The following is a 15,431-nucleotide window of genomic DNA, read 5'->3' as shown; positions in this document are numbered from 1 at the left end:
TCCAGGAAAACAAATTAAAATTTATTATATTTTATTATAGTGAAAGCATTTGTTATACTATAGACTTTTTATTAACTGTGATGTTCCTAGTCAAATAGAAACAAATAATTCATAGTTTCTTCATTCTTGTATTAATACAAGAAATTTTTTAGATAATTATTTAAAAAATATATATTAATACAAAATTTGCTATTTTGTATTTTTTAAGATTTTTTTTATAATTATTCTTACATATTTATGTATTTTATAAAATAAAAAAAAAAATTAACATTAAAACATTTTTTTATTCACAACTTTTATGAGTTTAAACAATGTTTATCAGCTGTATATGGGTTTAGTTAATAAAAAATTTGGCTGAAATCATTAAAAATATTTAGATATACATTACACGATCATAAAACTCGCAACCAACACACCAAAAAATTAAAATAGAGATCCTTAAACCTATATACATAGTAGCCAGTTTTGATTAATTTATTTTCATTATATATAATATATGAGTAATTTAACATAAATATATTTCACACATTAATTTCGAACATTTTTAAACAGAATAATTTTTATCATAGAGATAATATTATAATTATGTTTATATACTTATGATATCAAATATAAATATTTTGGCATAAGATATAATTAAAAAATATGTAATATTTTAAGTTTCTATGATAATTCATGCCTAAAAATTGTATAAAAAAATAATGGAAAAATAAATATTCGTAAAATGTAATTTGTTTAGTATAGTATAAAACTTAAAGTATAAGCTAAAATTAATAATAGTATAATAAAAAAATGTATTGTGATTTATGAATTAGATGAACCAAAACAATTATATAAAAAATAACATATAGGATTACCTAAATATTTGGTACATGTTCAGTTCAAATAAATTACAATAAACAATTAATTGTTGAAAAAATAAAATAATTTATAACATTAAAAATTATAATGAAAATATTTGTATAAAATAATTTATGATTAAATATAAACATTAAGTTCATTGTTAAAATAAAACATATAATGATTGGAACAAATACATTAAAAATATTGCTAAAATGCTTGAATAATAATTTATTGTGATGTATTTAAAACAACACAAGAAGCGATAATGAATTTAAATATTATATTTATAAAATAAGTAGGTAATAATTATATTTTTTTGAATATTATAAATTAACCGTAGTATTTAGCTAGATTCCTTTTTTTCTTCTTTTTCTTTAGCTGAAAAATCAATAAATTTATTTATTAAGCAAAGTTTACAAAAATGTTACAATAATATATAATAAGATATCAAAAAATTAAGACAGTACAAATATAAAAATATTTTAAAAGAATTTTAACTAATAAATGTAAGGAAAAAAATCTACTGAAATTTGAAATTATTGCCATTTATTCAGCTAAGCCATATTACTACATATAAATAGTTATTTAAACATACTTGTAGGACTAGTAACTTCTGGTGTAGAAGTACCATTAGCAGAATCATCCTCTTTCTTTTCTTTTTCTTTATCGGAATTCTTTGATTTGCTTTTTATTGGAGTTGCTGGTTTAGGTTTTGGTTCTAAACTTGGATCCAATACAATTTTTCCAATATTTTTTCTGTCGTGCATTTTCTGCATAGCTTCACCAACCTATAGATTTATATTGAACAGTACAATTTAAAATAATATTCTTTAAGAGTAAGCTATAAATTTAATCAAACATAGAAATTTAATTGAAAAATTAATACTTTTTAAAAATAAATAAATCATATTACTAATATACTTACATCTTCAAATGCCCAAGTAGAATCAACAACTGGTTTAATTTTACCATTTTTCCATAAATCAACAACTTTATCGAAAATATTTGCGACATATGTAGATTGACTTTGATGGAACAATAATCTCCTCAAATTAAATCCTATTAGTGTTTTATTGTCATCAAATAATTTCAATGGTGAAATTTTATCAACTTGCCACCACTTAAATAAGAAAATAAATTATTAGTTTGATTAAAAAAATTTTTTCTATACTATACTTACAGATTTTGCTGCACTGAAAAAGCTCTTTGTTTCTCCTGTGACAATATTAGATGATCCTATTTCAAATAAAATATTATCTTACAATACATTCTACATTGAGTTTTTATTTAAATATTTAAAAACACTAAAAGATTACCATAAAGAATATATTTTCCCATAGGCTTTAATAAGGAATATCCACGGCTGCACTCCTCACCACAAACACAATCTAAAAATAGATCAACTCCTTCTGGGGAAACTCTAAAATATTTAAAATTTGTTTAAAAAATCTAACCAACATAAAAGAAAAAAATTTACTTTCGAACTTCAGAAGTATAGTCACTTCCACGCTCTAAAAGATGATCAATTGTGTCTTTTAGTGCTTCATGCTTTGTTTTGGATGCAACACCAAAAACAGTAACATTTTCTACTGTTTTACTGAGTTGAACAACAGCTTGACCCTAAAAATAATATTACTGATTATTAAATATATGTCATAATATATTAATTTTTTAAACAGATATATGTTATATCTGAAAAACATGAGAGTATATGGAGAAAGGATGGAATAACCCTTACATTTGACGTGCTTTCCAGAATTTACAGAAAATTATATGAAATTACAATTATTACACGATCAATGATAAAATGTTTACTATTCAAAATTTTTTTTAATATCATCTTAAATTTTATCTAATAAACAATAATAAAAATATTATATACATTATTTGAAGAATGAATATGTCAAACGTTCTATGTGCCAAAAACATATTTGCTCAGAAAACACAAAAAACAATGGTAACATGGGCATGTCTCACACAACAAACACCATCTATGAATGCAATTTTGTACAAGTAAAAAATTTAATTGACATTTGAAACACATAAAAGATTGTGGCCTTTGGCACATAGAACATAAATCAGAAATAAAACAATTTTTCACTTTTTTCATGTTTGACACATTCACTCTTCATTTAGAGAACATTACGATAAAATGATTAATCAGATTTGTTAAATTTAGTTTTTCATTTTAAAATTACTCTAAAAAAGAAAATTGATGTTAGGAAATAGAATTAAATACTTACCACTCCTCCGCCAGCTGAATGTAGAATTAGATTGCTACCAGGCTTAATGGCACCTAATTCAAATAGTAGGACATAGGCAACTATGTAGTTGGTGGCCAAGGCTGTGGCATCAATAAAAGTTAAGTTATCCGGTATGCCAAACACATTTTTGGCTGGAACAGACACCAATTCGGACCAAGCTCGCCACTCAGGTAAAGCGACTACACGATCTCCAACCTACACCACATTATAAAATTTTTTTTATAAAATGTATATTTTTTCAGAACCCTGATCTATTTCGCAATAATTTGCTAGGAAGAAAAATATGTAATTGTAATTGTTTTTATTATAAAATGTGATGTTTATTTAAATCAATGGTGTTGTTTCAATAAGTTTTCGGAGGTGATTATGAAAATTTTTATAGAGGAGGTTATTAAAAATGTAATATATAATAAATTATTTAATATATTAACAGTGAGATTTTTTAAGATATATATCCTCCTCCATTTCTTTGTTAAATAATGATTTTTTTTATGAAAATATACAAATTAATATTTGATTTAGTTTTAAATATTATACTATAATTATTTTTTTATTACAAAATGAAGAATGGTCTAAATAAAATATTGATTGGTCAATAACCAGTTTTATAAAATTACTTTTTGAGATATTAGTAATTAAAGATTTAGAAAAGGTGGGAAACGGGTAGAGGAGTTTAGCGACCCTTTATTTTTACCATGACGCACAGATAAGAATTCTTCAACGTTGCACATCCCCCCTTTTATCTAAACTAAAAAGTACATTAGCTCAAAAAGTAGTAATATAAAACTGATTATCAACTAGTCAACGTTTTATTTAGACCATTCTTCATTAAATAGTAAAAAATAATTATAGGTTACTATTTAACTTTCAAAAGTTACTCCTAACATTTTTTCTTACAATAAACCTAATATTTTACTTGTACATTTTTATGAAAAAATCATTTAACAAAAAATATGGTAGGTATCGTTCTTAAAAAAAAAAACGATAGCACAGTATGGATGTGGCATAGTTGAAACAAGTGTAGATAATATCTGACAATGATTAAAATTCTATCATAAAAAACACTTTGATGTAAATCTGTAGATAATATTTAATTTTAAGAATTTGGTGGATTATTTCAAAAGCAAAATGAACTCATATTTCCTCAATTATATCAAATTACAAATTTTGTGATATATAAGTGTAATATATGAATACATATTGTTTATAATACATATGTATTATAATTACGGCAACCATTATCAAATAGAAGATAGGTCGACAGAACAAAAATTTTTTTTTAATATATAGTACGTAACATCATAAGCTTTAGTTTAAACATGTGTTTAAAGGACGCAGTATTTCTGGAAAACTTTAAAAAATTAAGTTGAATGAAAACATTGAATTTTGTGAATAAGTTTCTATTTTGAACACTTACTGTAAGCAAGTTTCAGATTTTCAAAAAATGAATATCAAATGGAAGGTAAATACGTATGATGTTTATACAAAAAATTATAATTTTTATTCGTTCATTTTTGAAAAATTTATGGTAGTTTTAAGAAAAAAATTTCAAAATTTACGGATATTAAAAATTGTAATTTTTTTGGAGATTTCTTTCATTTACAGAGAACAAGGGAATTTGATACGATTTGTGATTTTTTGACGTATTATTGAAAGAAAGAAATCTTTTTTGAAAAAAAGCAGCCACATACATAAAAAAAAAACTGTAGCACAGTGGGGTTGCGATACAGTATGGACGTGGCATAGTTGGGACAAGTATAGACGATATCTGACAGTAATTAAAATCACTATCACAAGAAACGCTTCTATGCAAATCTGTAAATAATGTTTAATCATAAGAAATTGGTGGATTATACTTAAAGCAACATAAACTCTTATTTCCTTGATTATATCCTAATTATGGGTTATTTGATTTATATATATATATATTTACTATAGTAATTAAATATTGTATACAATTGATATTCAAATAGTTTAGTGTTGTAAATTTTATGGAAAAATTATAGAAATAATAAAGTACTTGTAAAATTTTTTTGATCTTATGAATAAATACATTGGACTACAAGGAACTTTCATCTGAAGCAAAAATATACTTTTCTTTTTCAACTTTTCGCGCTGTTTTCAAATCTGCAAATAGTCTTTTTCTATCACTTTTAATTTTTGTAATTATTAATAATTAGTAAAAAATAAGTATTTACATATGAAAAATAATTTAAAAAAAAAAAAAAAAATTATTTTAAATTATTACTGATTTAGATTTTTAATATGTTAAAAATAATGAAAATAACATATTTAACCAATTTTTTTATTCATACAGTTGATTTTTGTGAAGATTATAATAAAAAAAAGTTAAATTTGTTACCATAACTTTTATTTCAACTTGCGAGATTGAAAAAATCGAATCTAAGCTAATTCAAATTTCAAAGTAATTTTTCTAGACTAAAAAGTAGCAAAAAAATTAAAATAAGTTTAACTTTATATGCTATGTCAAATATATTTATATAATATTTATGAAAATCAGTGTACTCTCCTTGTAAGGTATTTTAAAATAAAATACAAAACCCAGAATTTTAACACAAAAATAGCATATTTTTGAATACGGGAATCCAGATGTCAATTTTTTTTTTAATTAAAGTATATTACATAAGCTTTAATTTAATATATATATATATAAAAGTGTCAGTTTTTTCGGAACATTTTAAGTTAATTTTGTGTAAAAAAATTGCCATTCCGAAACCCTCCTTATGGGCTGGTAAAGGGTCAAATTTTTACAAAAAAAAAAAAATTATATTGATTCGGTCATTATTAAAAAAGTTATGGCAGTTTTAAGAAAAAAAAAAATTGAAAAAATGTCGAAAATTAGTGATTTTTAAATTTGTAAGTTTTTTGGAGATTTCCCCCATTTACGGAGAACGAGGGAATATTTTTCAATTTTCGAGGTAATGTCTTCGACTAGATACAATTTGTTATCTTTTGACGTATAGTAAAATTAATACCTTCTCAGCTTTGCATCGAAACTTAAAATCAATCTTAATGTATTTTTAAGTTTAGCTCTCAGTTCAGAGGGGTAACCCAGGATTTCCATCAAATACCAATATGCTTAAGCCAATATTATTTTTGTTTTGTAAGTATTGTAAGGGTGCAATCGTTTTATTATTGATATATTATACCTATGAATACATTTAAAAATCGCTTCTAACCCTATCCTTAACTTACGGTGCAGTTTTTGGAATTTAAGAATGTAAGTGATGATTATTACAGGTATTACTATAAGTGAGTATTAATCTCCTATAGTGTTACATAGCATATATGTCAAAGACCTTCTAATTTTAATATTATACATCTTCCGAGTAAGAATTTCTAATAAATGATGCCAGTAAATTTCTGAAAGGTCAGAAGTCATCAGAAAATACTTCTTAAACAACTTTAAATCTTAGTTAATAAATAAAAAATAATTACAATGACTAGCATTTAATAATAACGGAGAAGTTCTATTGGGTGATACATTATTTTATTATATATTATTAATGTTTCGGGTCGAAGCAATATTTAACCCGATAGCTATGAGAAATAATCTTTCTTTACTAAAGTTTATATACAAACTACCATCAAGGAATAATAATAAACGGTCCATTAAAAAATTATTTTTTATTAGAAACAGTTATACCACCACTATAATCAGTTGTATATAATATGATTATTGAATTAAAATTGAACACTATAGTATTGCAGTCCAATGCGGGCTAGGTTTAATTATTTGTGCACAGAATGTTTGATACATCTGGGCCCCTTTTTAAGGATGGCTCAATGTAATGAAGTAATAATAATATGTTAAGTCGTGCGATAGTCACTTAAAGAATTAATCGCTGCTACCGAGTCTAGATAACATTGTGTTTATGAAACACTTAGTAACAGACAAAAGCATATCAGTAAAGCCCCACTATATAAACAAAAAATCATCACATTTTATCAAAACAAATTTTCAACAGACAGAAATTTCATTAAAAAAAATCAAATAAGGCACAATTCGTACACTTTAGTGTAGTAAGGATATGCCAAATTACTACTTAAAAAAATATACATATTTTCGTCTGGAATACGTGTGGGCACAACAATTCAAATAGCAAATTATTTTTACGTTGTTATTCATTTGACCATTCAAAGAATCTTGTTAGACTATTGTTTGTTTCATGAACATAATCAAAACTACTAGCTACTTTTTCCATTTGAAATTTTATACCAAAAATTAAGAAAACTTATTATTCTTACCTTGAAATTTTCAACTCCTTCGCCAATTTGTTCAATGACGCCAGAACACTCAAAACCTAAAATAAATGGGGCTTTAGGCAGTGATTCGATGGCACCTTGTCTTGCCATTAAATCTTGGAAATTAAGACCACTATAAAAATATATATATATAATTAAAATTAAAATAAATCAAGGCAAACGTTAGGATGAATAAAATTTACGTTAATTTATAATTGTTTAATAAAATACGAATTTTGTAGTATAAAAAATAAGTATTATTTTTGATAAGGTATTGTCAAATAGTTGAATAACAAGAATTTTAAAATTGTGTTCACTTAGAATGATGTACTAACCCTACCTAATCTCAGTAGGCATAAATAGCATACATTATATACGTATGTACATGCCGTAAGAGACGTATACAAGGGGGGTTATAAAAGTTAAGCCTTCCATTGGTTACTCTAAACCAATATTTTAGGTAGAAGTGTACATCAAAATATCACTACATTTATATTACAATACCCAAACAAACTTACATGAAATCTAACATAATATGTCGTTGAAGATATTAAAAATTCACATGTATTTAATTGTACAATTCTAAATAATACTTACATAATAATGATATCTTTTTAATGTAATAAAAATATTTGTGTAATATTGATACTTAAAACTAATTTCTACAATATCATTTTCGGTAGTAATTGATAGAGAAAATTACATTTTTTATTAGACTAGGTTTTTTAGACAAGGTGTTTTTTCCATTAAAATGCGTAACAGACGATAGTTACTCATTAAAATGCTTTCGAAATCAGAACATCAAACACAAAAAGTTCTTAGTACCCCAAGTACAGAAATGTAAACGACCAGTGGCAAGCAACGTATTAGCTGCGACGCCGCTTAGTCTAGACTTAAGGCGCGATTTGTCGTCACGTAACGCGATTGCCGCCAACCGCTTCGCCCTAACTTTATTCATTCAACCTCATCACAAAGTTATAACATATTATTGTCATGCACATGGACATACTAGGACATAAAGGAATAGCAACCCTAACACGTCAATACATGAACTATTTTTAGGAATCTAATAAAAAAAAAAAAACGAGGTAAAAGGCGATGGAATACAAAATGAATTCAACCTTCAATATTTTGTATAATTTTTATAATTAATATACCGATAAATAAAAGGAGAAATTTAGCATTTCAAAATGATTTAAAAGCACATTAATTTTTATTATAACACAAAGTGACAGTGAATTTTTAAATATCAAATTAACGATCACATCAATTACTCATTTGTTTCTTTTTTTTTTTTGTAAATAAAATTAACGTATTCACCTGGTGATTAATTGAGAAAAAACATGAAGATGTCTTTGGTCTATACAAATAGAATTCGAGTTGAAACATAAAAAGTTAAATGCGATTATTGCATAATTTGAATATTTATTGTTCAGAAAAGGGAAATAAAACCCTAACGATATTATTTTACTAGACGATTAGTTTTAGAATGGTAAGGGGGTTGGTAACGCATTTATTGTCTATTTAAGTATAAAAATATTTTGTATTGGTCTCTCGAGACTCATACATCGGTCTAACTCAATTTTACGTTTTATTATAATAAAACTGCATTCGATCACGTTTTCTGTTCTTCTCCTCGAAACGTATCTATAGCCAATTGTAATTACTTTTGATGTTTTTAGGCGCCACTGGATTTAACTATAACGGTGATATGATTCATACAAAATTGTAACAAGAAAAAATAACGTTTAAGTGAAAGAGAAATTAGAAAATGACGTGCTACTGCGTTTGTGCAGCACAGTTGCGATACAATTTTTAACACTGGATTGCTTCCAAGGGAAACACAAATGGGTAAACGGTACACCATGAAATTAGCAAGATCACTTCTCGGCATGACAGGTGCAGATTTCTCTCGTCAAATGAGAAACCGTTCTGGTCCATCGATACATAAACAAATGAAAATTATTACACAATCCAATGATATAATTATTTTAAATGTTCCCTTCGCGCAGTAATTAACATCAGGAACACAGCCGTCGATAAGAAACTGCGCATATCAAAAGGTCATATTGTGCGTTCATCAGTTATAACAAACGGTATTTTTATTGTTTTAGGTTTGTTTACCACTGATATTATCTATTTATAATTTATAATAATAAAGAATAATATCAATGCATTAGCAGAGAACATTGATAAAAGCCGCCACTGCTGTTACTGAAACACAACAGCAACTCATCGTTGTCTTCAACTTAACATAAAATTAAATACGTGTATATATTTATTATACACGTTCACCCTCCGCTGTGGATGGTGTACACAACATACAGTGCAGGTTAAAAAATATTCTTTTATGTTTGTACACGTGGTGTGACACGACACTATAAAATAAAAACGGCTCCGTAACACACGAAATCCTATGAAAAATCGTTGTTTTATTATCATACTATTCTTATTATACGATAATAATGTAAAATTAAAAAATATTAACAACAGCTCTTGGGTCAAACACCTAGTCTGTATTTATTTTATTAAAGACATTATTATAACAATACCTATAACGTACTACTCAACAAAGCTTCGTTGTCGTGGCTGTTGAAAACAATTCGAATGTATTCATCATTATATATACAAATATATCATTTTTTACACCTATGTCTGAAATGTATTCGCACCATACGCATTTTTGCTGCTGTTGATTTTTCAATTCATCGACAACGTGCATACGCACAATATTGTTATTGTAACAACCAAATGTTCGTCGAAAACAAGTTTCGCGCAAAAAAATAATCCCATTACATTATTACTGCAAAGCGATTGTTTTTTTTAAATTTTGTTTTAATCATTTTCATAAAAACAAATTATTAATACAATTATGATAACATTATAATTTTCTGAATTCAATGAACAAAAATATTGATGATTAACAAAGGAAATATTTTTGAACACGTATTAAAACATTTATCGACAAAAAAATATTAATGCCATAGTTAACTACATATTTTCATAATGTTTTAATAAATTTAATTGATAATTACATTTAACAACATATCGCATTGTCGCCTCTGAGTATATACATTCGAAATCGTCATCATTATTACATATTCGATGCCCAAAGGTTATAACCAATTTGTAATACTATAATGTATTACTGACAATATAAGGCTTCGATATCAAAATAATTATATCTCAACAAAAACTAAATAAATTGTTGATTATTATGTATAAAATTATTGGAATTTTCTTAAAGATTTTTATTATTGATTAGTACATAGATCAACTTCCTCGTTTTCTAAAGTTATACAATAATAAATATTATGAATATAACTGTAAATTATAAGTACAATAAAAGTAAAAATTAATTTAACACTACCGCCAGGATGTTAAAAAAAAACAGATTATTATTGAATCAAAAAAAAAAAATTGTAGATACCTGTTCATTGATCTATGTGTGTTTCATTATAAATGTGCGTTATTTAAAAACCCTACTTAAATTTTCTACACAAAAAATTTTAATAAAAATAAAACTTTTGAAAACGAGTTAATAAATTATTGTTTAGTCCTTGAAATGTTAGAAGAAAATAATCTCCAAATTTCTTTTTTATTTTGTATACGATTAAATCATTAAAATTTTTATTTAGCTTAAGCCAACATAAAACGAGTCAATTACAGATTATTTAGACAAAGAGAAAATTTACAGTGTTATCTTCATTAATCTTTAGGAAATATTTTATGAAATTTATATCATTGTCCTATTACGATGGATTGAACAATATTAAATATACACTTGAACTATATATCTATTTGAATAAAAAACATTTTATTTATAAAATATCTATTACTCATCAATTAAAACACTTAATCAATTTTACACAAGTTTACTCATAGCTCAGATAACATATATAATTTATTAAAATTAATAACATGTTGACAAATACGGACTGATCATTTAGTGTACGCTACCAATCGGCAGTTGGCACATGATTACAAAATTTGACATAGGGCAGTGCAACACAAACAGAAGAAAATACAAATTAAAGAAACAACAATAGTATAATGGAAAAACAATAATTTACATAAGAATTGTTTTCTCTCGGCGTTCCCCTCACTTGCCGTTAAAATTTATTCAAGCATTAATAACGACAATATTTTAACTGCTTTTTGACATTAACACAATTAAAAATTGTGTGTAACTAAAACACTAACAATTATTGTCTTTTGAATTGGTCAGAAGTATCTATCGAATTAGTGATTTATACAAGACCATTGACCTCTCGAATTTTAATACATCAATTTAGTGTGCTTTTATTGCCGTTGCCATTGAGTTAACAAGATTGAACACAACGGAAAAGTCAATAGAAAGTATTACATATAAACACTGGACTTGTTGATTCTGCCCACACGTTGTTTCGCGTCAGACGGAGATGAGCCGACGGCAACCGAAGGCACTGGCCAAAAGCTAAACAGGAGATAAGAGGGAGGGGTTGGTTATTGCAACATGTGTTTGCGTGTTTCTTCGTTCATAGTCAACTCGTAGACTGGGAAGAGGGTGGCAGCGTTGCCAGGTTTGGTCAGTAGAATTCAATGCTCACCCCAACCCGTCGTCCCAATAAAACATACGCCCTGTTTTCCAAAAGTGATTTTCTCGTGTTCGTCACGACACCCTCAACGATTACTTTCCCTCTGATCACCTCCAATGGTTTCTATTTATAACTTTTAAATGCGGGTATTAATAATTTACTGAAGGTCATGTATTCCCCGATGACTAATATTGAATAAAAAATATATAACATTTAATTGAAAGACAAATGACGATATATTTGTTTGTGGTGCGCACAACATGCATTTCGCAATGGCAAATAGTGTATTAAATTTCATTTCATGTTTGGTTACCGGACAATTAAAATAAAAAAAGAGTTGTGTACCGTTTTATTAGATGAACATTGTACCGAGTTTTACTTGTATATTCAATCTAAAAATAATGCAACACAATAAATATATAACATCCGGTCAATATAATAAACACGAACGTGAATACATCGCACTCGAAAAACTGAGAAAGAAACTGACCAAATAATTTAAACAATCATTGATTACATAATAGTAGTCAATACATTTTGAATTTGTTTACACACATCATTATTATGAAAAAATTTTCATTATCGTTGTTAAATGGGTATACTGGGGTGTCAATTCGATAAAAGATAAAAAATGCGTCAACTAATTAAAAAAAAATTAGAATGGTTAAAAACCATTCTAATTCATAGATTAATGACCTAACACGCACAGTCAATGAGGTTTTTTAATATCTTCAATGAAATTTGAAAATTCTCATACATTGGTCAAAATAATGGTTTACTTATTTTTGTTTTATTTAATAATTCAACAATTATATAGGAGGGTAGGNTTAAATTTCAAAAATTCTCATACATTGGTCAAAATAATGGTTTACTTATTTTTGTTTTATTTAATAATTCAACAATTATATAGGAGGGTAGGGTCTTGCCAGTCAAAATATGACTTACTTTGATTCAAATAAATTTTACTTTCGATCAAACATATGGTCGTGAAGGTTCCAAGGTTGTCTAAAACTCAAGGCTAATACAATTATTATTTGGTCGGTTTGAACAACTAAACGGCAAGCGACTTTAATATAAATACGAATGTGCTCAGTTTTACAAAATTTAAATAATAACGACCGAAGGATAGCCGATCAGTATTAAGTTACATGAACGCTCATGAACAAAACATTATTTTTCATTTGGGATTACATTTAAATTATGTACACACTTGCATACATTTAGGAATATGTTTTATATTTTTGAACATGTTTTTACTGGATTTGCAATCAGTTTATATTTACAAAGGTGCGTTAGGATAGACGTTAATATTTTTAAACTATCATTATAGATTTTATGAAATATACTTCCATTTTTAATTGAAACACTCTCGATTATCTAGTGAACTTAATTTTAAATTTAAACTTTAGATGTTATGTACAGCTTGTATATTAAAAAAAATCCTTCAGGCTAATATCAGAAGGTAAATATTACTAGATGATTTTCAATCAATACAATAAACTAAATTGTTTAATTACATATCTGAAAAATGAACTGCCAAAATAGATCCAAATAAAATAACAATAATAATTAACGATTACTAATTGGAAACAAAAATGATTATCTATATCGTTTAAAAGTAACGATAAATAATCAAAGACGTAAATTCAATGAGCCGCAGAAGAATAGAATACGAAGAAAAAACATCTAGACACAAACAGGTGAAGACACGATTGCAGCAGCTGCTACTGTTGCCATACATCATGCGGTGTTTTTGCTAAGGGTGGCAGTTATTAACATTATATGAATAGTATTTCGCATTGCTAAAATAAAATTCAGTAACAAAAATAGGTCCGTACGTTTATGATCAGATAATATTGGACAGTAACAAAATAATTCCCGTGTTTTTACAACATGAAAATGATGTAAACAATTCAATTTGGGCGTATTCTAAGACGTACATTTAATACCTTTCGTCCTAAAAATTCTTTTATTGCACATCGTGACGATAACACGCAGTAATCTTTACAGTACTAATGAACTATATGTTTCTATGTTTACATAAAATCTGAACGTACTTTTCCAATTCTATTTATATACAGTAAACCGGTGATAGTTATGATCGAGAAAAGCCGGGCGCGCACGATTTAAGCTAACATATGTTAGTGTTGCCCTTATTATAGTTAAGTAAAACACTAGAATTACTTACCATGCCTTCACCCTAATGATAACTTCGCCTTCGCCTAGAATGGGCTCAGGTTTTTTCAAAATCTTGACTGACTTTAAGCCGCCAAACCCGGTTAGCACAACAGCTTTCATTTCTTTGGGCGGTTCCTCGGTGACAGCAGCCGCGGCCTTGCCATTTCCCTCAGCTTTAGTTTGTTCTGGGGTTGTTTCTGGTTGTTTTTCGGGTTGAGCAGCTGTTGCATTTTCTTCGGCCATGCTTAACAGTAAATCGATTGCACGGTTTAGTAGATAAAAAATAAATAATTACTTCTAATAGTCAAAGAAAAATAATTAACAGCTACAAGACGAAACTAATTGTGGAGTGATTGAGGAGCAGTAGACAACGTATAGATGCACCGATAGCGTTACTATAAGAGCAGAACACGAACCAGTGACAAGAGGGACTGCCGGTAATCGGCATACACCCTCTCGACAACGCAACTATATCGTATTAAAAGTAACAGTGCTACCACTTTAACAGAAATAATATAATGTGACGAATATTTGTCTTAGGCAAACTTTTTTTTTGAAAATATTGAAAAACTTATGAAACAAATTTTTTTTGTATAAAAATACATATAGAGTATTCAGTAAGTAAGGATAAATATCAATTGTTATAAACAATGACAACAATAGAAACCCATTTCCTTATTTACTGAACACTATATAATTTTCATAAAATTTTGAAGAGCTATAGCAACTTTTTGTGGATATCGTTAAAATGTATTTTAAAAATTTAATTTTTGTGGACTAAATCCCCTTAAACTACCCGATTCCGCCTATGTATATCAGAAATTGATATATACAAGGTACGATATATGTAGATAACATAAATACTATATATTTTAGAATATTGGCTTCGATTTAAAGCTGAGAAAATATTAATTTTACTATGATGTGTTTATATTTTTTCGTTTGTTTGTTACTACTTATTTTCAACTTTCACTGTATCGATCTTAATAAACGATACGTCAAAATATTACAAATTGTTTCTAGTTGAAGAAATTACTCTTAAAAATTAAAAAAAAATTCTCGTTCCTCATAAATTCGGGAAATCCCAAAAAAACTTACAATTTTTTTTTTTTTATCGATAGTCTAATTGATCATATAAGATCTATGATTTCTTCGTAAAAATTACAATACTAAATTATTGAATATCAATTCCATATTAAATTTAATTTCTGTAATAAGTAATTATTTATGTATTATACTTATAAATCATAAGACTTGTAATTATAATATAATTAATAAAATAGAATGTGGGTGTTTCTTTTAG

The 15,431-nt window shown here is 26.7% G+C and overlaps 1 protein-coding gene across 1 annotated transcript; it reads right to left on the bottom strand.

Moving 5' to 3' along the window:
* Positions 1-264: 264 nt before the first annotated feature.
* LOC126903459 (synaptic vesicle membrane protein VAT-1 homolog-like) lies at positions 265-14,570 on the bottom strand. The gene is made up of 9 exons (XM_050681605.1): positions 14,139-14,570; positions 7,377-7,506; positions 3,087-3,302; positions 2,321-2,463; positions 2,160-2,263; positions 2,024-2,079; positions 1,769-1,963; positions 1,439-1,631; positions 265-1,221 (listed from the first exon to the last, which is right to left on the bottom strand). Exons 1-9 carry the CDS (start codon positions 14,369-14,371, stop codon positions 1,187-1,189), a joined length of 1,305 nt encoding a protein of 434 aa, XP_050537562.1. The 5' UTR covers positions 14,372-14,570; the 3' UTR covers positions 265-1,186.
* Positions 14,571-15,431: the final 861 nt, after the last annotated feature.

The sequence above is a fragment of the Daktulosphaira vitifoliae genome, unplaced genomic scaffold (genome assembly GCF_025091365.1).
Source record: "Daktulosphaira vitifoliae isolate Bord-2020 unplaced genomic scaffold, ASM2509136v1 Scaffold_4, whole genome shotgun sequence".
Classification (NCBI taxonomy): Eukaryota; Metazoa; Arthropoda; class Insecta; order Hemiptera; family Phylloxeridae; genus Daktulosphaira; species Daktulosphaira vitifoliae.
This window is presented reverse-complemented; position numbering and strand designations above follow the sequence as displayed.